General features: G+C 37.3%; 1 protein-coding gene across 2 annotated transcripts in view; it reads left to right on the forward strand.

The window, feature by feature from the left end:
- Positions 1 to 25,252, forward strand: part of cntrl (centriolin) — a 110,006-nt gene that overhangs the window by 66,418 nt on the left and 18,336 nt on the right. For both annotated transcript variants that reach the window (XM_051931951.1, XM_028808551.2), the window contains 16 exons: positions 452 to 753; positions 1,872 to 2,047; positions 4,183 to 4,375; positions 5,195 to 5,325; positions 8,870 to 9,010; positions 9,580 to 9,706; positions 10,258 to 10,422; positions 11,704 to 11,863; positions 11,967 to 12,082; positions 14,535 to 14,752; positions 14,940 to 15,097; positions 16,574 to 16,647; positions 20,009 to 20,197; positions 20,508 to 20,733; positions 23,270 to 23,475; positions 23,672 to 23,812. In XM_051931951.1, the coding sequence (XP_051787911.1) occupies positions 452 to 753; positions 1,872 to 2,047; positions 4,183 to 4,375; positions 5,195 to 5,325; positions 8,870 to 9,010; positions 9,580 to 9,706; positions 10,258 to 10,422; positions 11,704 to 11,863; positions 11,967 to 12,082; positions 14,535 to 14,752; positions 14,940 to 15,097; positions 16,574 to 16,647; positions 20,009 to 20,197; positions 20,508 to 20,733; positions 23,270 to 23,475; positions 23,672 to 23,812 (2,723 nt within the window). The remainder of the gene's footprint in view (positions 1 to 451; positions 754 to 1,871; positions 2,048 to 4,182; positions 4,376 to 5,194; positions 5,326 to 8,869; positions 9,011 to 9,579; positions 9,707 to 10,257; positions 10,423 to 11,703; positions 11,864 to 11,966; positions 12,083 to 14,534; positions 14,753 to 14,939; positions 15,098 to 16,573; positions 16,648 to 20,008; positions 20,198 to 20,507; positions 20,734 to 23,269; positions 23,476 to 23,671; positions 23,813 to 25,252) is intronic.

A 25,252-nucleotide genomic window follows, 5' to 3' on the forward strand; every position in this document is an offset into this window, starting at 1 on the left:
TTACCTTTCACTTTCAGACAGTTTATTATTTCAGTATCTCCTCCTTTAATTTCACTTAACTTACTCCCATCAATACATGACAATAAAACATAAAGGAACTCTCAGGGCATTCATTCAAGCCCTCCTCTGGTCATCACCTCTGTCACTATCACTTAAAGCATTGGACTTCTTCTTCAGTGTTCGTTTTAGCATGAAATGCTGTATAGTACCAGAATACTAATGCTTTATGTACTCTAACATCCCCAGAAACAAAACTCTGTACCCCTCATGCTTCCTGGTTGAAAATTTGGCAATAAAATGTGAACACTTTATAAGGTGCAGATTGAATTATACTTATAGTACTAATTTTCTTCAGAACATCAGCATTGTAATTGAACTGTTCCTAGATGTATTGACTTTTAGAAGCATTCTTGCAAAAGGCTAAATCTTTCTCCTTCTTTATCTTGTGTAGGTGGAAACTACAATGTGTCTGACAGCAGCAGAGGTAGTGGTGAACCAGGGCATATTTTTATCCCACCTCCAGGCTCTGTTATCTACACATTGCTCCCCGATGGATCACCAGTACCTCAGGGCACCGTGGTCTATGGACCTCCTCCCTCTTACATTGGCACGCCAGTGAACCCAGGAACAGTAGTTTATGGTCCTCCCCCATCAGGGGTTCACTTGGTATATGGTCCCCCACCAGCGAACTTCACAGTTCCCCTCACACCAGTTGGAGTTCTGCACTGTAATGTTCCAGATCATCATGAGCTGGTATGACAAAAATGCTTATTTCCTGATGTTGGGGCCTCAGAATCCAGTTTAGTTGATTTACAATCAAGATATCTGCAGTGATGGGTTTGGTAGATGACTAAACAAACAGACAAAGTTTTCTAGGAACAAATTTGCTTTTGGCATTTGATGCAGAATGAGCTGCCTATGACATATTATTTGTATCTCAGCATTGTCATATTATTAGTTGAAATGATTAAATGCAGAACTTGTAACAATTCAATGTAATCAAGTTGAAACCTAACATTTCTTTGAAAAAATAAAGTACACATTGCTGACAGTTTTTATAATAAGGTAAAAAGAACATGTGTAAAGGCACATGCATTCACGTGTGTTTTTGAATTGCAGGTACTCACTATAACAGGTTAGATTACATGCACATTGCACAAAAACCAGTTGATTCAGTTGAATAAATAATAACAAAAGCGTTATATATGTGGAAGTTAGAACATTTGTGCCCATCCCATCTTTTTCATATATGTTGATGCATTTGCTCACTTGCTGCTTTGCCCAGGACAACTCATATAAAACCACATGGAGTTTAAACCTGCACTGCCATTTTAGTGTTAAAAGAGCTTAACAGTTTTTATTCACCACAGCTGACTCAATACAACATACCACTCAGGTGTAAAAAAAAATCTCACCATCTGCATAAAATCATAGACCTACTTTACAGTTATTGTAGAATATTAAAAGTATGTGCATTAACTAACACAGCTCCATATTTCTTCTTAATTTCTCATCTGTAGAAATTATAATGTAGAGATGCCTGTAAAATAAATTGCTTACTTTTAAACAGAGGAGAATTAAAGAGTATTGTGGAAGAGTTTGGTGCTACCATCATTTGTGCAAATGTCTTGTAACCGGGATTTAAATTTGCAGTGGCGGATTTCAATTGTATTTGTCCAATAAGCATACCAAAAAAAATTCACATACACTTACATTTTTTTCCCAGCACCTCTCTGAACTTGCTTGTCTGAGTACTTCATGTAAGTCCAGATGCTGCATAGAAGGTGCTGTGTTATACTTTGATGTTCTTATTTTTAAAATTCAGTGGTTCCGTTGTCTCTGTGATATGTCATTTGTACCTGCTTCTTTAGGAAAACAAGCTTTCTCAGCTCATGAAAGATAGAAAGAGGTTGCAGAAGGAGTCAAAACGCCCAGAGACAGTAGATGGACTCCACGGGGAGGTTTGGGCATTGAAAGAGGAACGCAATATGCTGGAGAAAGAGACAGAGGAATTGCACAGAGCCGTGCAAAGACGCTATAGACGAAAGTAAGGGAAGACTTCAATACAATTTCTTGGTTTCATTTTCTATAACTTTCATAGTAATCTCTATTCAAAGACAATCACATTATTAAATGGATATGTTTAACATTCACAATAATTTACAGTGTTTAGCTGACAATTCATCCTGATATTTCTGTGAAGCTAATATAAATAATAAAAGAGTGGTAAAAGGGAAATGTAACTTTCTTAGGGCCTCAGAGTGACTCGGGTGGTGATGAATGAACTGTAAATTATTTACATAGATTAACTACACGGCCCAATAATATGCACATCTCAAGTATAGCTAACTAATTTTCACAGGTAAATACAAGCAGTATGAACAGACAAATGATTTTTCATGAGGCTGCTTTAAGAGACCTTCTCTATATCACAAGTCTTGTGTAAGAGAGACAGATTGAAGTAGCCATCTAAATTAACTTAGCATCGCTTAGTCCATCAAATAAATGCTCTGCTTAAAAGAACAGGCATCTGGGAAAGACCATCCTGTCTCAGTGGTTTTCTTGTGTTCTCTGTTTCTCTGTGTAAGAAGGAAAGAATAAAAGCTGACCAATCCAAGCTACACAGAAACTATATAAATGCTACTATCTAAAGTATAAAGATTACCGACTTCCCTTTGCCTGGCATTTCCTGTCCCCATGTCAATCAATTACCGAGGACCCTTTTATGCTGGAATGTTTTCTTTGTTGCATGCTGTTGAGGGAATGCTTTCTGTATATGCACTATGAGTCAAACATTTTGAATGCCCCTATTTTCCTAGTTTTTTTATTTAAATTGAAGCAGTTCAAGTCCACTGAATAACCGGAAATGATACAAAGGTAAGTGGTAATGTGCCGCAGGTTAAAAAAATAGTTTAGGTTACCAAAACTTGAAAAAATAAAGCAATAGTTATACAAAAAGGCCTTTTTCAGAGAACAAATAATGGGTTAACAACTTACACCTTTGCTGCAGCAATGAAAGTTCATCAAGCCTTGAATGTTGATACAAAAAATTCCTACAGGTGTCCCAACTTTTGCTGAATACTTACAAACACCCTGTCTGTATAAAAACAACGTTGAAACAACCTAATGTTGCAACACCCTTTGAAGCATTATTTAGACAATATGACATGGAAGGAAGTAATATATTGCTATCATAATGGCAAGAAAAGGGCAATTAACAAAGGAAGGCAGGCACACAATTATAACCCATAAAACCAAATGTTGGCCTTTCCTTTAGAGAAATTGCAAAGAAATACAAGTTGTCAGTGAGTACAGTTTCTTACTCTATGAAAAAGAATTTGGTTAATGGAGGAAACTCTTAACAGAAGTGGGTCTGGCAGATGCAAAGCCATTACAGATTCCAAAGACAAGTTTCAGAACATTAGCAGCTTTTGTGATAGGCACCACACAGGACAACCGCTTCAAGCACAGCTTAACAGTGGTCAAAGTAAGCAAGTCTCACTTTCTGTGCTTTAATTTCAGAGCACATTGAGACCTCAGACTGTGTAAATTTAAATAAAAACTAGAAAAATGGGGGTGTTCTAAAGCTTTTGACCTGTTTTATACACCATTTGTATCTCTTCACTTCAACTCAAACATTGACCAGCTGCTTTCTGCCTTTAATGTTGTTACTAAATGCTATTCAAAATGTGGATTCACTATTTATGAAAAAGAAATCTGATGGGTGGGCTTCATTGTTTCATTTAAGAATTTTAAGGACCTGAATTAGTTGTCTGTGTACCCTTCTTTCTTCAGGACTGAAGAGGTTAATTTCCCTTAACCTGTTAAAGTAGACACCATGTCATATATTTGAAGTTTTCTCTGGTCTGACATCTGTTTTTCTTTCCTATTTATAAACACACTTTAGTGCCACAGACGGACCACTATCACCACCATTTTAAAAAGTATATTTCAGTATGGGCACTTTAAAACTCAAAGATTTAGATCAAGCTTAATATTTTTTGTTGTAAGACAATATACATTTTTATCTGGTTTTCAGAAAACTGAGCATAAAGAACCAAAGTCTGTTGCCTATTTGTTTTAAAAGTGACCATTTTTCCTTCAGCCCATTTTTTGTCAGCAGTAAACTATTGACCCAGCTGTATTCATTATTTCTGCTCTTTTTCTTTTTTGATGATATAGGGATTTTCTTGAGGGAACAATTGGCTCTTTGGTCAGCGAGCTAGAAATGGAGAAATCTCTGAAGCAACAAGATGACGTTGCTAATGAGATTGAATGTCTTGAAAAAACTCTGCTGAAACGAAGGGCTGAGCTAAGAGAGGCAGATCGCCTACTTACAGAGGCTGAAAGCGAACTTAAAACAACCCGTGAAAGAGTAAGTGTGTATTTTTGGCTGTGTGTAATGCGGATTTTCATCTGAGTTATTTTTAAAAAGTTTTAATGTTGGTGCTAACTTCATATTCTATGATAAGACAGCCCTACACATCCAGGACTATATATAGGAAGGAAAAGGTTTTCAAAAATAGCAGTTTTATTAATAAAAATAAACTAAATGAAGAATACAACATGAGAAAATTCAAAGAAGAAATGAACAGACCTTAAACCCCTGTCTATTCAGTTCAGTTTATGTTTGTCTAGGGCACTGAGAGAAGACGTAGAACGCTGTGACAAGTTCACCGGTAGATAAAAATATGAACTTTACAATTACTAATTACATAATTAGTATACATAACGGCACAGATTTGTTTAAATGGAGCCCAGCAGGATCTGTCCTTTATTTAATTGTTAAACTATGGCCAGTTAATAATGGAGTTGAGAAAAACAAAAACTCCAATTAGCAGCATCCCTGGAGAAAATAATCCTCTGGGTTTTCAAGGTCAATTATAATATAGAAAGACAAATGCAGAAACAGTCACAGTCCTGGAGACCTTGTTCTACTGGCTGCCGACGTCCTTCTGCGTATTCTACTATGGAGTTTGTACTAGAGTGTCTAATAAGATGACAGAATCCTCCATGCATTGATTGCAACGATTGATCCTCCATTCATTAATTGCAAGGTTCCCATATCTCAGGTGTCTTTTTGAAAATTCTCCTCATTACTAGCTAAAATATTTTCAAGGGTAAACATTGATGGTGGATTAAAGAAGTTAGTAAGAATCTGTTTAACTCTTTACTCCCTCTCTTATTGTTGTAGACTGAGGACTTCATCCAGCAGTACAGTAATGCTAAGAGACGCCTGGCAGATACAGAGAAAGAAAGCGAGGAACTGGAGAAGCGGGCACAGGACACTGCTACGCAGCTTGTGAAGGCCAGCAAAGAGCTAAGGTAATCAGTGGGGGAGCAACACAAAAAAAGAAATTAGAGGTTGTCTCTAGTATTGTCAGGGACCCATAATGACATTAAGGTGTAAAAAGTGTTGGTTTTGTGGGAACAATGCAAAGGTTGCTTCTATTGGTCCATCAAGGTTTCATCCTGCATTTTTGGAGTATCTAGTCTCCTTGCTTTTGTCTTTGTTTTATTTTGTGCTTGTGTCTTTTCAGAATTTTTACATGTTTGACTCCTACTGTTTTTCTGTGTCACAGTGTCTGATTATGTTATAACGTACTTGATTTTTGGGTCCTAGGTTCTTCTTGCTATGGTTTCAGAGCTTCTTTTTCAACTCATTAGATGACTGTGGAACGTAAACCCTACTGAACCAGGCAACCTGCCAAAATGGTTATATTGTTCCTTTGACAATCTTGTCTTTTGCTTTGTCCTCACCCTTTTGTACCAAATCCCATGACAGACTGGATCTTTGAGTTTCTAAATCCTTGATCCAGTAGCCTCGGCTTGTATTTCTAGCACAGTGGATTGTTTATCCACTTTCAGTTGTTCATCAGCTTTTCTTTTGTAACTCCTATTGCTCAATTTGCTGGTAGTATTAGATTGGGATTACCTTTTCCAGTAATTAACCATTAATACATAAACATTGTTTTATTTATTTTTGTAAGGTGTTTTACAAATGTTTTTTCCTGTATTTTTGTATTTGAATTACCAGTAGATGAAGTAACATACAAAATCATGATCTTACTCTGTTCTTCTCTACTGTTCTGGCAGCAATCCATTTGCTATTTAGTTTCTTGATTGAGATTCATTCTACTGTGTATTGGCACTTTTGCAAACATCTGTTTTAGACTAACTTGTTCATCAGATCTCTTGTTTTGCATCTCACCCTTAGTTTTTGATTGCTTCTGTAAATTGTCTTTCTTATACATTTTTATAGCCATAATGTAGTCATATCCTAAGTCATCCTCTGATTTTGACTAAAAATGTCATAAGCTGTGAATAGAAGTGATCTAGTAATGTGTGCTTGTTAAGGCCAGAAAGTAGTTTAAAGAGCTATACCTTAGCCACATTTGTAGAATATTCTTAAAAGTAGCAAATAAATCACAATTCCAGAGTTTTGCACATACAGGTAGTCTCCAGTGGGGACTGAACCAAGCCTTAGATACTCAGTCTGCCTGTATTTCTTCTTTATTTCTCTCAGTCTTGAAAAAGACTTTGTATCATCTATTTGTTTGTGATGGATCCAATATTGTCAGGTTTCTATTGCTTCTGGTGCATCAGGATTATTACATTACAGTCATTCACCTTCAACCAATCAGCTTTAAGTACTTATAAAGGAGTGACTTTAAGATAGAAGGCACACAATTTCACATCTCTCTATTATAATAAAAAAATCCTGGGATGAGACAAGACTTTTTAGTCTGGGACGAGACATGACTTTTTCAGAGAGATACTTTCACGTCCCGTGAGACAAGACTTTATGCCAAGAAATTTAACCACGCCCGGGGCCAGAAATAAGACAAAGAGTAGATGACAAAGTAGAACGTCATAAAGAATTCCAAAATGTTGTCGCGATACACATGCAGAGCAGGTTAGAGATAATGACAGTACTAAAATATCGAAAGTCTCAAAAAATGATAGTAAAGATCACATTAGTGCAAACAAACGGAAATTATTACTTGGTGAAATAACGGAACAGCGAAAAGAGATCGAATATATTGTTCGGATTTCAAATTTAAGTTGGAGACTTGTAGATTGTCTAATTCGTGTTGCCATCAGGGAAAAGTAGTGTATCCTCCCAATGAAGAGGCATATCCGCGAGAATTAAAAGATTTGTTGTTTGGTGAAAGTGAAATCCACATCAGAGACGTGAAGTGGCTAGTGCGTAGCGCAGGCCAGGGGGTTTGGTGAGCGAAGCCCCCTAGTTATAAATAACAAAATAAGTGGGTCTGTATTGAAGGAGTGACACTTCATAGGAGTGACATAACAAAGGAGTGATATAAATACCACATTAAAGGAGTGACATTTTATTGGAGTGACATAATGATGGAGTGACAAACCACACACAACTGAAAGTACACACGCCAAAAAAATCGTTGTCGCCTCACCTACCACTTGGATGGTTGGTTGGATGGTTGTCACTCCTTTGAAATGTATATTTGAGGTTTCACTCCTTTGTTATGTCACTCCTTTGAATAGGACCAAAATAAATATCTAAGATGAGTTTTTTTTTAGATAATGAGAGATTATTTTTGTTCAAGCTTAGAGTGTTTGTTTTTGTAAAAGAGAAAGGAAGTTTCTTTTTTTACATAACTTTTTATTCACCTCCTGAATTTATGACATCACATGCTGACTGGTTGAAGATAAATGACTGTCCTGAAACAACCAATTGCACACAGTTGGTTTTTTTTTGTTCTTCTAAAAATCTTGTCTTTTGATTAATTTAGTAATAGATTGTTCCCCAGCAAGACTTTGTCCCCATGTGTTTTTATCATTTGTGTAATCTACCTGTAGTACATGCCAATGTATTTTTTAATTTGTCTTTCTTGCCTTGTGCTTCTGGGATAGGCGTCTGTAGCCCTCTATTGGAGTTAGTGTGTACATAAAATCAATAAGCGATTCCAAACTCTATTCTGTTATTTCTTCTTTTCTTGGAATTTTAATTTATGTTATTTAACTAAAAGAAAACAGAGGCTAAGGTAGGTAGGACAGAACTTTAATTTAAAAAAACACTTAAAACTGTTGAGCATCCCATATTTGTAATTCATCTTTTTTGAAAGTAACAATTTAAAGCTGATTTCTACTAATGTTGATCTAAATGGACAGCTGGAGTTTCAAAATTTGGGTCAGAAAATTGAGAGGATAAATGAGATGTAAGCATTTTCTCTGTTAAAGGACAGTTTTATTTTATAGCAACATGGATCCATAGTCACCCATGCAGGAAAAAATTATGTCATTTTGACAACTTTCCTTATCTTATGACTGCTTTTTCCAGAGCACTGTTCGTACACCTCCAGATTTTTGGGGCTACATGTGCTGTGTGTTTAGCCAACCTTCAAACAAATAGATTAAGATGTGAAAATGGTTTAAATGATGTTTATAAGATGATAATTAAATGCGTGTCACACATTCTAATCCATTTTTTGTGTTTTTATTGCCTCTTAACAATTTTACCCTTATAATGTCTGCATGGTTCTGTATACATTTTAGGCATGGGAGAATAGGGATATCTATGCTGACACAGATAGATAGATAGATAGATACTTTATTAATCCCAAGGGGAAATTCACATACTCCAGCAGCAGCATACTGATAAAGACAATATTAAAATTGGTGACCTTACTTCTGTTTAGTTTATTTCTACTCTTTTATGCTATATGAATGGACAAAGAAAGAAGAGAGGGGAGCTATAGTTTGTGTTATTTCCTGTTAATTTTAATTTTCTCTGTTGATTTACTGTACATGTGTAAAGTATTCAAATAATAAACAGCTGATCAAAAAAGTTTTAATTTTGTGCAGTTAAAATTTTTTTTCTCTGTTATAGGATATTAGAGGGTGATCTGGAAGAGCTGAAACAGTACAGAAGTGAACAGGAGAGTGTCCTTCAGGAAATCAACACAGTTCTTTCTTCCAGGGACTTAGAGTTTCAAACTTTGGGTCAGAAAATTGAGAATATGACTGAAATGTAAGTGTTTTCTCTGTTAAAGGCCAGTACTTATTTCATATTAAAATGAATCCATAATCACCCATATTGAAAAAAATTACATGATTTTGCCACCTTTCCTTATGATTCCATCTTCCAGGGAACTGTGCACACACCTGTGGATTTTTGTGACTATATATGCTGTGGGTTTAGGCAACCCTTAGACAGATAAAATGGGGTCTGAAAATGGTTGAATTGGTGTCTTATAAGATGATAATTAAACGAGTGTCACGTATTCATATTGCAGCAATAGCTAAGTAAACCCTTCTGCCAATTCTCACCTGGAAATTCATGAAGCTATTCATTACATGACTGTACACAGTAGTTATGAACTTCTTTTCTATGAAATACTGCCCAGGCAATTGACCTTGTTCCATAAAATGTTAATATAGAGGATAAAAGTCTGACTATCTTATGAAAGCAAAAGGGTCACTTTCAATTTTAAGTATATACACTACTCCGTTTTGACAGTAGGGCAAATGTTTTTTGTCTGTAGGCTTAGGTAAGTTGTTTTTTCTTTTTTACAAATTGCTGTCTTTTGTTAAAAAAAGGTTGGAGAAGTTACAGGAAGACTTAAAGAAGATAGAAACCAGGAGGACACAACAGCTAGAAGTGCTAAAAGAAGTTGAAAACTTAGTATCTACAAGAAGATGTGAGCTTGAAAAGTTAAACAGTGAGGTGAGTGAATGCTCATTTGTGGAGTTGGGAGTGTCATTTAATTTCAGTGCAGTGACAGAGGTAATCTGTTTTTATGTACTCTAATAATGGACTTTTCTGTCAAGTCTCTGGGGAGGAAATGCTTACAAAGTAGTATACACAGACCTTGACCGTAAACAGTGTTTGTTTCTCTATTGCAGAAGAATTACCAGTTTGCCATGTTGCTGTCAACTGCCTTTGGTGTATACTGTATATTTAACTGTAGAGCCCCAAAAAAAATGTAAAATTATTAGTGAAAAGTTAGCTGTTGATGTAGTTCATTTAGTCCATCTGTTTAAAAAAAATGATTGCTATAGCAAATAAGACAAAAAAATGTCCTGGAGTGGGTTTTAGAACTGCAACCTGCATGTATATAGAACTACAAACTCCATCCCTCAGTCAAAATCTATAGTGCTGAAATAGAGAGTTCTTCTTTAAAATAAACCTGGTGGCTTTTCAAACTACCTTAGGGACATTTCTTGTAAAATGGGTGACTCCTTATTGTAAATAAATAACAACTTTCTGGTTTCTAGGTTGAACAACAGCAAGACGAATTAATGGTGTTAGACAAGAGACTAGGCCAGAAAAAGGAAGAGGGACGCATCCTGCAAGAGAATGTGGAACAGAGAAGGGCAGGTCTGGTAGGAGTGCTCCGTGAGGGCGAAGAGGAGGTGGCTGAGCTGCATCACCAAATAAAGGTAAGACTTTACTGAAGCAGGGTCTGGCTAACACATCAAAAGAATCCCTCAAAATTCACTGAAATAGCAAGAGGAATCCAATACATCATTTTAATCATGGTTAATTCTTTAAACTTTTAGACAAGATGACATGTATGAGGTTTTTATGGGTTGAACATATGATACAGTATTTAAGGTGCTTTTGGTGATTTCAAATGGAAAATTGGTCAGATTTGATTCAAAGATTAATGTTTAATTCATCTCAGGGTTGTGAGGAGACAGAGCCTATCCCAGCAGCACTGGGCACAAGGCAGTAAACAGCTCTAGCCAGGGCCCACTCATACACACAAAGGGACAAATTTGGATTTACCAGTTAACCTATGCTACTCGTCTTTGGCGATGTGGGAGAAAAGCAGGAATGCTTTTAGAAAAACATGCATAGCTGGAGAGAACATGCAGACTTCACCCAGAGCTTGACTAGGTATTGGATTCAAACCTAGAATGCTGAAGCACTGCACACAGTGCTTCTGTGGCATCCAGTCCTTTTGCTTCTGTGAAATTAAAATCAAATTCCAAAAAGTTTTGTCAGTAAGCACTTTTAAAGCCTTTCCACAAATTTTAGTTTTCTCTGAAAGTAGAAAATTGTCACATTTGGTCTCCACTAGTTTCATTAATCTCAGTGAGATGCAGTGATTGCCTTAAATCATACACGTTTCCTTCCATATGTTTTGGTGTTGTTCCCATCATTTTCTAGTTTTATGATACGTAGAGGGAGAGAGAGATAGGAAAGTTTTTCTTTGGTATCTTTACTTACTAAAAAACTTTAATATTAGCCCAATGAAAAGCAAAAAAATTCCCAAGTGATACAAATGAAAGCTGAAGATGAGAAATATTCAAATATTTCAATCGAATTTAAATTGCACACGCATGAGGGAAGTCTCCTTTTTGATAAGTGAAGCACATCTGAATGTTGGAAGAATGAAGTATATGAGATATGCCAACATTTTGGAAATATAAAGAGAAAAGGAGGTGGACAAAATGGCTAAGTGGCCTGTACTTGTTTAAACTGTATTATGCTTACATAATGCAATACAGAGTTGTGCTATTTTTGTTTTTTAATTTTTTCATGTTATTTATATTTGTTTCTTCCATTTTTAAAATTGCAATTTGGAGGCCAGTTCACCATCTTATAATCAAGGTGTTGATGTACCTGTTTAGTAGGCTTTAGGCTAAGTCAGATGTTCAGTCAAAGTAGGCTTTAGTGCTGTACGGTAAAATTGCTCTTTTATGCCCTTTGCTCAGGAGCTGAAGGTGGAACTGGAGCATCTGTCGACACAAAAGGGAGAACTGAATGCTCAGCTCAGTGAGAAAAGGGCTCAGCTCACCCTGCTCAAACAGGAGATGCTCAAGGAGGAGGAGGCTCTCCAGAACATGGTGTCCCAGATCAACAAACACAAAACAGGTTATTGAGAGTTTGAATGTAATAGGAAACTGTGAATAAAATGTAAAAAAGTGACCTGTCCTTTTACATCCAAATATAAATGCTTCTTTTTATCAACACACAGAGCTGAAGCATGTGCTGGAAATGTTACAGCTAGAAAACAATGAACTACAGGGTATCCGGGTTCAACACGATCAGAAAGTGAATGAGCTAGAGAAGAGTCAGGTGGCAGTACTCCAGGTGAGACCAGGCATAAATGAGTACCTGTTGAGCACTAACTGGCTTTGAGTTTAGTGTTACTTTTGTAATGCATTTGAAACTACAGGATGGTGTACCAAGCAGTAGCCCTATCTTAGAGTCGATGTCCTTAAGGGTTTTATTAACAATTAAAGTATTACAAATGTTCTGTTACGCTTGAATGAAAAGGTATTTTGCTATTTAATTGTTATTAGAGAATGATATTAAATAATACTACTGCCCATTTTAAAGGCTATGATGAATATGGTCTCCATCAACAACAGTGCAAATGTTCTGTGCTGTGTAACATATTTATGAAAGCAAATCTTAGCCTGTCTGTTTTAATAAATGTGTTGACTTATATCCATATGCTCCACAATGTTGCTGATAACATCTGACATACAAGTGTTTCTTGGTTTCAGTGCAATGCTCACAGAATCAGTAGTAGGGCACCTTTTCACCAGTTGCTGAGGTATGCATTTCACAGGAGCACTCAAAATAAGACATTTGTCCACAAATTCCTCACATGTTGACTTGAAGAAACCTGAATGAACATTCGTCTCCACCATCAAATATGACATGTGTCCTCTCCAGTAAGAATACAGATTCAATACCAGAACTAACAAAGCAAAACACTAGCATGAAGTCCAGGTAGTTACACCTTACTACATTTGCTAAAACCATTATGGGCTCCCTTCTATACATGCGCAACTGTTTATAATTGTGTGACCTCAAAATTCAGATGCCAAGTATGATAGACAGGTGTCCATACAGGGTTTGAGTATCGGACACAAAAAAAAAAAAAAGAAACTCAACAATTGTCTACATCTAATCCTGTTCAGCTAGTCATAAGACTAATATAAAAATGAAATGGGAAGTCCTGACAACATCAACATCTGTTAATCGGAAATGTTATTGTTTCTCCACTGGCTGTGCTTATGTTGAAGTGAAACTCTGAATAAACTAAACATGTAAGATCTGTGACAAGCAGTTATAAAAAAAAAAATTTCCTGAAATTCATAATCTAAAAAACAACAATCCAGGAGTCAGGCAGGAGGTCAAGACACCAGGCATGCATGTAGTGGCAAAAACACAACATAAAAACCACCAAAACAGAAAAATCGCAGTCATTTTCTCAGTACAAGAAGATTCACTGAATCAGTTTTGCTCAAAACCAAAAGACAATTTTAGTAATTGTGCCAAATTTCATTTTGATTGAGTGATTACTTTTTTGAGATATTGTGTCTGCATGCCTGCATCTTAATATATACTATATACACACACAGAGAAAAGCATGATTTCAAACTTGGCCAGGTATACCTAGAATGTGTACATCAATGAAAAGCTATAAAGTTGAAAATGTGACCCCCTCATCGTAATTTCTCTGTTTAAACCTACCGCATATGTAGGTAAAGTACAAAAACCTTAAAAGATTGAACTCAAGGAAATAACCAGAAATGTTAAGTTGTGAATCTCTTCAGTTTGCTTTGGTCTTTTATTTATTCTTAACCCTCCCGTCAGGTGACTGCTGCCTTATTTATGTTATAATGTAGTATACGCTTATCCACTTCAGCTCATTAACTGTAATATTCTGATTTAAATGGTTAGGAAATTATATTTAAAGCATTTAAATGCAGGAGCAGGAACTTGAAAAGTAGTAAAATGGAAAAAGTACAAAAAAGTCAATAATTAAATAGAAATATACATTTGATTTAGTTTTTTTGGTATGCAGTGTTATTTCTGTTGAACATCTCTAACACAGGACAACAGTATGTACATTGAAAATATGAAGTCAACATTTATATTTTTGCAGGTCAGTTTTCAGATGAGAAGTTGAATATGAGATATACGAGTACTGAAAATCATCTTTATTTCTGGTACTTCTGCACATGTGTGTTTTAAGTTTGTAAATATTGTGTTCCATCTCCTCCCATAATTTACTGAGACTTTTAGCTTTGGGTGCTTCTTATTGGTCATTTGATTCCTGTGCACTCAAAGCTGTGAATGTGTAGTGCTGGATTTCACTTTTGCTTTTCATGTGGATCTACAGTACCTTTGGAGCTAGTAGACCAAAACGAACACAAAGACTTTAGAACTATATATAATAGAAAAAAAAACATTTGGATGCTGAAGTAAAATAAATGTTCATTTAGAACAATAGGATAGAAACTGGGCAGAACAAATTCAATATACTTTTCCCAATACAGTAGTGTTTTCTTTCTTTATCAATCAGCAATAAACCAGGTCAGGTAGTAAAAAGCTGATAATGAGAAGAATGATCAGAGCTATTGGGGAGAGGGTGATACTTCGAAACAACTGTTAATAGAATCACAATCATCCTTCTACAGCACATGAGTCCAGTTATTTTATTTGCAGAGAACACATTTAATATATATATAAAAATGTGTATATGTTGGATAGAATTTTCATGGAAACATTTATCTGCTACATTCAGGAAAAGGTGGAGTTTCAAGCCTTGCAGCAGGCAACACAGCGCCAGAGAGCAGAAGGTGAAAGACAGAGGCAGGTGATCGAGAAGGACAGGCAAAAGCTAGAAGAGCTTAGACTTCAGGCCCACTCTCTGCAAGAAAGTGTGGCCTCTTTAAGCAAAGAAAAGAGCCTCCTGGAAGAAACGTGCCAAAGCTTAAACAACAAGCTTGCTCAAACTAAGCGGTAGGTTGGTCTCATTTAGTTCTGCAGTTCATATTTTCTTATGTACTCGTTGTGCATGGCTCCTTTCAGAAGCACATGTGCACTTTTGTAGAATTATTTAATTATCTCTATAATTTCTCCCCTTTGTCTGTTAATATGACATTAATTTATTTATTTTATTTGCTTAAATTTTTTTTTGCTTTCTCAGTGCTGCTGCAACAGCAGAAGAAAACAACAGAGCAGAACAATGCAAACTAGAAAAGCTGGAGTCTGAACTGTCCCGTATGAGGCAGGAGATTACTCAAGGGAACAACCAAAAGCAAGAATTCAGCCATGATGTCAGTGCTGTCCAGCAGCAGTTAAAAGGTAGGATGTGAAGCCAAAACAGATTCACAGAAGCTCACAAGAAACAATGTCTAATGGAAAATTCAATTACATTCAGTTCATTTTTAACTGTATTATGCTGATTTCCATATACAAGCTTAGCACAGTTTGCAGTAACTATAAATATAATATGAAAAAAGAAATGCAAAGTAAATGCAAAAACATAACATTGATAGATAAACAGCGAAACATCATGCAATACACAGTATAAAGGAATACACATAAATACACAGCATGGCTTTTAGTCCACCTACAAACTGTCCTCAGTTGGCTGCAATCTGAAAAGAATCATTCAGGGTTCAGAAGGTAAGATTATGTCTCCACAACAGAAGCCTACAATTTCTTTTTAAGAAGTGCACATCTAAAACAGAATTTTAAATGTGATATGTTTTTAAAAATCAATTTATTAAGGCTGTCCACGGGTAATAAAGCAACAAGTCAAACATCTGTTCAGCATGTTACATTTATGTATGGCAGTGTCCCCCTGCTACATTTGTCTACAAAAAGGGTGCAGGTTTATGCTACTCCTCTTGTGGAGCAGCACAGTTTTAATGCCTTCCCTGACATTATTTGAATAGAAGACTGGTACATGATGTACAGGTAGAAGAACCAGTGCCATGTTTAGAACATGTGTTCTCTTCACCCTAGACTATTTATGTGAATACCAAAATGCTGCTGTAAGGTATTCCAAAAACTGATCATAAACACAATATTTATTGCCACCGCTTAATCTCATTACTTAATGCTACTTTTTGTTTTACATTTATATTTACATTTATTTGTTTAGCAGATGCTTTTATCCTAAGTGACTAACAAAAGAGGTCAAGAATCAAGTAAACTTCAGTCTGGGAGACTATTTGGGAACAAGTGTTATGGGATCATGTTAAATATAGAACAAGTATAAATTAAATATTCCAATTTCCTTTTTACAAAAGGCAGAAAAAATTTGAACTTGTGTAAGAAGGGTAGAAAGAATTATTTTCGTAATCATTTGATAGCAATTTTATCACACACTGTCACGAGTGTGCCTCCCATTGTTGTTAAATGCTCTTGCTTAGTCTGACCTCACTCAATAAGGAGGTGTTTTGTGCCTGCATAACTGCTGCTAACTGGATGATGTCTTGCACCTTTCCCTTTAGAGACTGCAGAGTATGAAAATGAGAAAGGCAGCTGTTTCTGAGATGTCAGAACCTCCACACCTAGCAATAACTAATAAAGCCACAGTTAAAGTCACATAAATCACACCTTTCCCATTTTAATGTTTTGCCAAAAAATAACTAAACCTTGTGACAATGTTTGTTCTGTGTAGATTAAGTTGCTGTTATATAACTGGATATTTAGAGGTGCAGGCTACTGATATTAACAAACAAGTTGACCTAATAGAGTGGCCACTGAGTTTAAAAAGATAAGATTATCGCTACAAAATTATAGTCTTTGTTCTGCTCCTTTTCTTCCCAGAAAAATCTGAAGAGTTGATATTACTACAAGATGACCTCCGTGACACAAAAGAGCAGATACATCGTGTCGAAGAGGTAAATAAAACTCATATGAGTAAGTGGATTGCAGGCAGTGCCACTTTTCATTCAGTCTTCTCACTGAGTGACCCAGACAAAGTCATGTGACTTCCTTGAACTTTTAATGATAATAAATTGCAGCTCAGCAAATATAAAGTGCTTAGGCCTGGTGTCAGGCGGGCATGAGACAGTACACATATTCCACATTAAACATATTGTGATTCATGCTTTATGATACAATATTCCCATAAATATTAACATTAAATATTTGCACTCCATATGTAACATAAGAAGTGTCACATGTTAATTTGCATATGCAATTAATAATTTGTCTGTACTGTGTGCACATGATAATAATCCATTCATTATCCATCTTTAAACCAGCTTATTCTGAATGTGTTTCCCCTGCAGTGGATCTTCGCACTGTCCAGGAGTGTTCCTGCCTTGTGTCCAATGCTTGCTGTGACAGGCTTCCCTACAACATGACCTTATAAACCTAAATATAAAGTTATTACAGAGAAAAAACACCCAAATTTAAGTTTATCTTTTGTTTTCTAAGCTAATATCAAACATTCCTCCAACAACTCTTCTTGCATTCCTACTTGAATGAGTTACTGACCTGTTAGCTGTTGGTCCTGACTGGATCTACTAAGAACCTATAATGTTATATTTCATTTTATTAAATATTAAACAGTCAGTGATCTGCATGAAACTGAGACCTCTCTGCCGTGAAGATGTCATATTTACTCACTGGGTGCAAACATTGTAGAGACACGCGTCTGATTTAGCCAAAAAAGCAAGCATTGGGAATTTGGCTGCTCACATCTACAGCTCATGAGAGTTGCAGTCCTACAACTCGCTGCTTCTAGTAGCATTGGAGGATGTCATGAGAACTGTTTCAATTTGATAAGTCTGTGCTTCAACTGACCCAATAGAGTTCAATTTGAAAACAAGCCTGTGGATGCAGTGGTACATTTATGAAATAATGTTGCAAGACAACTCTTTAAATTAAGTGTGTGTGCAAAACACTTCTCCTGCAGTCCAAGCCTACTTTCCGTAAGGTGATATCCATGTTGTGCCCTAAAAACTTTCACCTTCAGAGCCGGTATATAATGGGTATACAAAAGTGCAGTCAGGTTGGCATGTTATATTTTCTGGTTTTTCAGTCACATTTTTTACTTTCCTGCTTTCAACGAATGACACTTTTTTTTCTCACAAAGCACAAGTCTACATTTCATATTGGCAGCGTTTTGTATTGCAAAATTTAATACAGCAAACTTTTGTCTCATGCCTAGTGTCAAGGGATCCTAGAAACCAGAATCCAACATAACCACACATAATATTCTCATGCCTATTTATTTAAATTCACGGTCTCAGCCTTTCCTGTTAGCACTACACACAAGGGAGGAACCAACCCAGAATCTCACATTCATAAAGCAGACATTTTTTTTTTCTTTTCCACCTACTCTGATTAAAAAAAATAAAATAAAATAATGAATTCATTGTTATCAAGGATTCACTACAGCAGTTCATCACAATATGCCACCTAGCACTACATAAGATGTTATTTTCTGTATCCTGCTGTCATGTGTTGTTCTTTGGCTCCTCCTATTTTGAATGACAGTTACCTAAAATTACCAGAGACTAGGGGTGTGCAATATTGGGGAAAAAAAATATCTCGATATTTTCTGGGACTTTGACGATAACAATAATTCCAAGATAATGTAGTATATTATTTGAAATTATATTGAATTATATTTTTGTCATCTATAGATTTACTTATCAGGTCTTTTTGTATTTTTAAACGTCATAATAAATAAGATCAATTTAACCTAAACTGCATTTTATGGAGGAACCCCAAATTACTCACCAATCGCAATATGAAGCCTATGCCCAAAACAAGGTAGCCTCTTCCAGTTATTAATCCGTAGTGCACTAACAACGTTAGCCCCGCTGTCTGTTGTCATGCAAACCATGCGGTCTTCTCGCAGTGACCATGATGCCAGCGCATCTTTCAGACCTTGCGCAATGATGTCGCCAGTGTGATCTTGTGGGAAGTAGGATGTTTGCAAACAGAAGCTTTGCAGTTGCCAGTTTTCGTCAATGAAATGCACAGTCAGGGAGAGGTACGGCTCGGATGTTCGGCTTGACCATAAATCCGTTGTTGTGGCAAAATGTGAAACCTTTTGCAGTTTACACGTCAAGAGTTTGGCGACACGAATCATACAACTTAGGCAGAGCTGTTTGACTGAAATATTTTCGGCCAGGCAGTGTGTACCTTGGGTCTAAAGTATTCAAAAGTTGTTTAAAACCATCTCTCTCAACCACTTGAATTGGCACCAAATATTTTGCGATGTAATTGGTGACGGTGTTTGTTAGGTCATGCCATCTGTTGCTTTTCTTGTCGTAAGGCACTTTTTTGCAGAATGAGTCCGCTAAAGTTTGCCGAGTGTGTTTTTGTGCTTGTACCTTGGTTACTTTAGACTTGTGCTGGACAGTTGACTCCTTAAGCTTTTCGTATTCTATGTGGTGGTTAGTTCGCAAATGGTGATACAAGTTAGTTGTCGAGCTGTCTTTAACGGCAACCGATTTACCACATAGTTTGCAGATTGCCATCTTTTGAGCAACATCAGTCTTTTCAAAACCAAACCACTGCCATGCGAGTGAGAATGAACCACGTCTGGCAATTAACTCTGACAACGTAGATGGCGAGGCTGTTTTATCATCTGGCGCTGTTTGTTCACTCATTTTGAGGCAGGGAGCGACGCTAACTTGCGGCTTGCTGGACATGCACGCCTACGCAACTCGCTTTGCGCATGCGCAGTGGTCTATACTGTTGCATTAGTGAATGAACTCTTGTTTCTTTTTTTTTGCAAAGCGAGTTACATACTCGATAATTTAATCTTGCACATCATTAAAACAGCAATTAAGATATAATCATAAACGATGTATATTGCACATGCCTACCTGAGACCGGAGATAATCAAACAATCAGCAGTGAAAAAAAGAAGCTTTAGTGTAGCACCCATCAGCCATGTAACTTTTCTCAAGGAAGGTTGATGGTATGTGTTTTCCTTTTGTTTCCAATGAAAAGTCACTGCTTAAAAAAGCGATTGATTGTTTATCAAGTTATGTATTTCATTAGTGAGAAATCCTGAGGTTCTACAAGAAGCTACAACTTTGCAATTGTTTCGCACATCATTAGCAGAGTTAGAAAGCTCTAACTAAGACTGTAGTGCTAGCTGGTAGCTCCATATTGGCATTGACACAGCAGTTTCTGTGTAGCAGAATGGCTTGTCGTGTCTGAGCTGATTGTTAGTTGTTAGAAAAAGTGGCCACTTAATGCAGCCACTTTGACTTATATGATGGTTATATGCAGGACCTACAAGATGCAATCCGGAAGCGGAATGACCTTCTGTCAGAGCATGCCACCCTCAAGGAGTCAATCACCCGTAGCTCTCTGAAATACCAAGAGCACCAGCATGAGCAGGAGACGTTGGAGCAAGAATTGGAGCAGCTCCATTGGAAGATCAGTGACAAGAAAACCAGGATGGCACAGCAAGAAAAGGTAAATCAGTCTGTAGTGGAAGCCATCTGCTAATTGCAGTAATATTTCCACTTTAACATTTTTATTTGATTCCAAATCTCAGAACATGTTATTTAGATAATTTTATCCTCGGAGATTTTTCAACTGCATTATGTTTAAAACTGAATTTTATACTTGATGGCTGTCGTAACCAACGATCTCTGCTATTGATCAGCTTTAATTATTTTATACTTTGAAAATGTTCTTATTGATAAATTATTGCAAAAGGTCACCTGACATCTGCTGTAGGAGGCCATTCTCCAGATCTCATAGGAAAAGGTGTTTCTTTCAGTGTTTACAGGCCCTGCAGACAGAGATTGAGGAGGAACAGCACGCAAAGCAACAGAAGATCAAGGTGCTGCAAGAGCAACTCCATTCTGTGGAAGAAACTCTTGCAGACAAGCAAAGCCAACTGGAGGAGGTGGTTGCCCGGTTGGCTGAACTGGAAGCCCAGGGCAGGAGGCTCCACTATGATCAGGAGCAGTGTTCTCAGCTGGAGAAGAAGATGACTGAAATCAGTGAGTGAACTTGTCAGCATCTTTTGTGGAGTGACAAAGGGTATTAATGGGGTTTCCATGACCAAATAAAAGAAGTGGCGGAATCTGCTTAGACTATATCAATCATTCTCAAAGTATTTCAGACTTAGGGCAGCTCTACCAAAGTCAAAGCTATATAGGACCATTATGACTTACATTTACTTCTTAACATAATTTACCAGTTAGAATTACCAGATTCAGTATATTACAGTATTTATGTAAAAAGCAATAAATTTCAAATTCAGCCAGATTTGCATTGCAAAATCTGGGATTTCAGCCAGTGATGAGCTGGTGTAACAGAAGTCAAAATAATAACATCAGTACAGTTTGTCACCAGCCATGTGAAATTAAGTAACTATTCTTGTCAGAGGTGGGCTGTCTAGGCGAAATTTAAAAGAATCCCACACTGTGACCGACATTAATTAGGTAAGACTGCAAGTGTAAAGTAGTGGGGAAACAGGGTGAGTGAGCTGATGGGAGAAAGAGATTTGAGCATCTTGCGAGTATATATTGCTCGATAAATGGGCATCACACTCTCTCTAGCAATGCTTCATAGACTGGTCCAAGCAAATGTAGCGACACTTCCAGCAGTAGCTGTCAGTAACTGAGGCACTGTCACATGTACAGACTATGGTAAAGTTTTTACTTGCATATCCGACCAAAATGTAGCACATCTCCAGTGCATGATAAAGAAAGATGCAATGACTAGAAAACACAAATCAGTTTGCCTGATACACTTTTTGATTCTGCTTCCATACCACTTTCCTGATTCCTTGTGTAAAAAAAAAAAAAATAGATGTGTTTACATATGTGTGTACATGTGAATATAAACAGTATATACTGTATTTTTTTCAATCTTTAGCCAAGTCAGAAGCTTTCTTTCCTTTAGTAATACTTGCGTGTACTTGTTCATTATACAGTGGAACCTCAGGTCACGACCGTAATTTGTTCCAAAACTCTGGTCGCAACCCGATTTGGTCGTGACCCGAAGTAATTTCCCTCATAGGATTGTATGTAAATACAATTAATCTGTTCCGGACCGTACAAATTGTATGTTAATATTTTTTTTAAAAAATATTTTTAAGCACAAAAATAGTTAGTTATACCATAGAATGCACAGTGTAATAGTAAACTAAATGTAAAAACATTGAATAACACTGAGAAAACCTTGAACAGAGAAAACTAACATTGTAAGAGTTCTTGCTACAGCCTACAGAGTTTTAAGCACGGGGAAAAAAATGAAAATTTGAAAAATCCTTAATTTATACAAAAACTAACCATAAACAACAAAGAAAACTAACCTTGCATGAGTCAAGTTCTGGCATGAAGGAAGTGAGGAGGAAGCTGGGTGGAGAGGAGATTACAGTTTTGAGGTAAAGTCCTTCTGCGCGATGCACATCTGACCGAGAACAATGTACTGTGCAGGGAGAGACTAAACACGTATGTAAATCACTGGCGCGTAGAAACTGGAAGGGAAACGAAATAGAGCACGAAGAGTTCACAGCGAATGCACAGGGAGAGACTGAATACGTGCGGAAATCATCAGCGCATACGAACCGGAAGGGAAATTGGCTTGTTCGTCACCCAAGTGTGTGGTCGTGAACAGATGCAAAAGTTTGGCAAACTTTTTGGTCGTAACCCGATTTGTACGTGGTCCGAGACGTTCGTGACCCGAGGTTCCACTGTATTTATGTATAATGTGTATGTATATATATTTATTTACAGAGGTTCAGTAAAAAGCCAAAGGGAAAGTTCTCTCTGTCTATCCATCATTACCTCTATATGTACATCCATAGTCCTTGATTTAATAAGGCAATTGGGGACTCTTAAATGCAGATTCTTTTTATAGGCCAGGGTTATATATCTTTATATTTTTTGCAAATATACTGAACAAACTGCACATCATCCTCTTCCATTGACCAGTTTTTAAAATTTTTTCACATTCCACAAACTTTCCTCAAGATTGCTCATTTTTTACTCCCGAATCAAAGCAATGGCATCATTTTTTGCACTGGTGACCTGCTAAGACGCACTGCATTTGCTTTTTGTATATAGATGCTGATGTTTTTGGTGCATTCACTCCATGAATAGAAGAAAAAAAGCTATGTGTTTCATAAAAATGAAAGGCTAAATAATATATATACAGTATATATTCAATATAACATCAGACATATATTTACAAGAAACATACAGTCATTTTTAAGTAGAAGTGGCTGTTGAGTAGCCAGATAACCTGTGGATATTAACAGTCCATGAATATAATGTTTCTGGTGCTGATTGTCCTGAATAGAGGAGGGGGAAAAAGTGATTGTGTGTAATGACTGAAGTCTTGAAACGTAGGCCAGACATTAAAACGATAAGGCCGAAGAAATTTTATATTTTATAAAAAATTGTGTGCATTAAAATAGAATAACACAGGAAAAAGGTTTTGAACACAGTAACAGTGGTCTCGTAAGTGTTATTTATATTGTGGTCCTCCCAGCTAAGATAGTGGACAGATTTTCTTTTCTTTTTTTAGGGCAACAGCTGGATGAAAGGGAGGAAAAATTCCAGATAGGCACTCGCAACTCTCAACTCCTGCGTGAGGAACTTGGCATCTGCCAAAATGAAGTAGCAAAGCTGCAAGAACAGCTGGGCACAGAACGACGGATGACTGAAAAGAAGATGAAGGCACTGCAGGCTGAGAGGGACTCCGACAGGGCACGATTAGACAGTTCTCTCCAAGTGAGTCACTTGGGATGTGGGCAGTGGGCACCCCAAAGGATGAAGGATGGGCAAGTCTGCATTCATTGCAAACATAATTTGAGTCACCTTCATCTGGCTATGTCCTATGGTGGCTTGTTGCTTCTGTACAAGTGGCTTGTTTCATCTTAAAAGTCTCTGATTACAAGTTAAAACATCCTTGTGGTCACCTCCACAGGTACTGCAACAGGAAAAGAATCAACTGCATCGAAGCCTAGCCTTGGCTGAGCAGGCGGCCTATGACAATCACGAGAGATCCCGAACACTGCAGAAGGAACTCGGGGCGCTCCGGCACAAGTACTTCCGTCTGAAGGAGAAGGTAATCGCTGCTTTTATCTGCAGTTATACCATCCTCGGCCATCTGCCATGATATAAAAAAAAATCTTTTATTGGTTAAATGTGTTGGCCTTTAAAACTATTGTGACCATTTGTCCAATGGAGGTTTGTGGAGGCTGAGTCCGTCTCTGTAGCACTGAGCACAAGGCATAGACCAACCAAGGCAGGAAACACACCCACCCACCCAAACAATCATTCTGAACAATTAACACAACATTTGCATTTTTAAGATGTAGAAGCAAAATCAAAATAAACATGGAGAGAATGAGCAAAGCCCACACTGACAGTGACCACGTGCAGAATTCAAATCCAGTCTGCTGGAGCCGCAAGTAGGACAGATCATAATCTGCCTTATTGTTATTTGTATTAATAAAGAACATTGAATGAATAATGAGACAACGTAATCAGTTTCTTTATTTCCATATAAACACCACACAGGTAATCCCTAGGCTGGGATTTCATCTTAGAGCTGTGAGGCAGCAGTAATTCTCAAGACATCCTTGAGAAGGGGCAGGTTGAAGATCAACGTGCATTTTCTTTTTCTCGTTTTTTTTCTAAGTTTGTATCTCTTTCAAGCTGTCTAGAATTTTGTAGTTCTTTTTTTGGCACTGTAGTCATAGGAAGCAATTTGAGAAATAATGCTGTTGGTTGGAAAGTGAAAAATAGCAGAACAAAATGCAAAGCATCTGGACACAACTACATTTAATTGTGTTAAACAGAGCTTCATGCTGGCGTGTGCTGCATTTCCGTTTCCATTTCGCTTTACTGCTGTCTGAGCAACCACTCTGTTTACTGGGACAGATAGTGGACGATACCTGGATCTGCGTCATGTTAATTTTCAGACATTGGTGGACTGATTCTCCCAGGGTTCTTGACTGTGTCTTGCATTGTGTGTACCTTCAACCCGGCTATTCTCTGGTAAATTACAAGGAAATGGCCTACTCTGCCTCCACATACAAAATCTTTCCATTTGTAACAATACATTTTGATTGTGGATTAAATAATCCACAATAATCTGTTTTCAGTTTTGACTAATGTAATTTCACCATTTTTTTTGTTTTTTTATTTCACACATTCATCCATCCATCCATTTTCCAACCCGCTGAATCCGAACACAGGGTCACGGGGGTCTGCTGGAGCCAATCCCAGCCAACACAGGGCACAAGGCAGGAAACAATCCTGGGCAGGGTGCCAACCCACCGCAGGACACACACAAACACACCCACACACCAACCACACACTAGGGCCAATTTAGAGACGCCAAACCACCTAACCTGCATGTCTTTGGAATGTGGGAGGAAACCGGAGCGCCTGGAGGAAACCCACGCAGACACGGGGAGAACATGCAAACTCCACGCAGGGAGGACCCGGGAATCGAACCCAGGTCCCCAGATCTCCCAACTGCGAGGCAGCAGCGCTACCC

This window comes from Erpetoichthys calabaricus, chromosome 9 (genome assembly GCF_900747795.2).
Source record: "Erpetoichthys calabaricus chromosome 9, fErpCal1.3, whole genome shotgun sequence".
In the NCBI taxonomy this organism is placed as follows: Eukaryota; Metazoa; Chordata; class Cladistia; order Polypteriformes; family Polypteridae; genus Erpetoichthys; species Erpetoichthys calabaricus.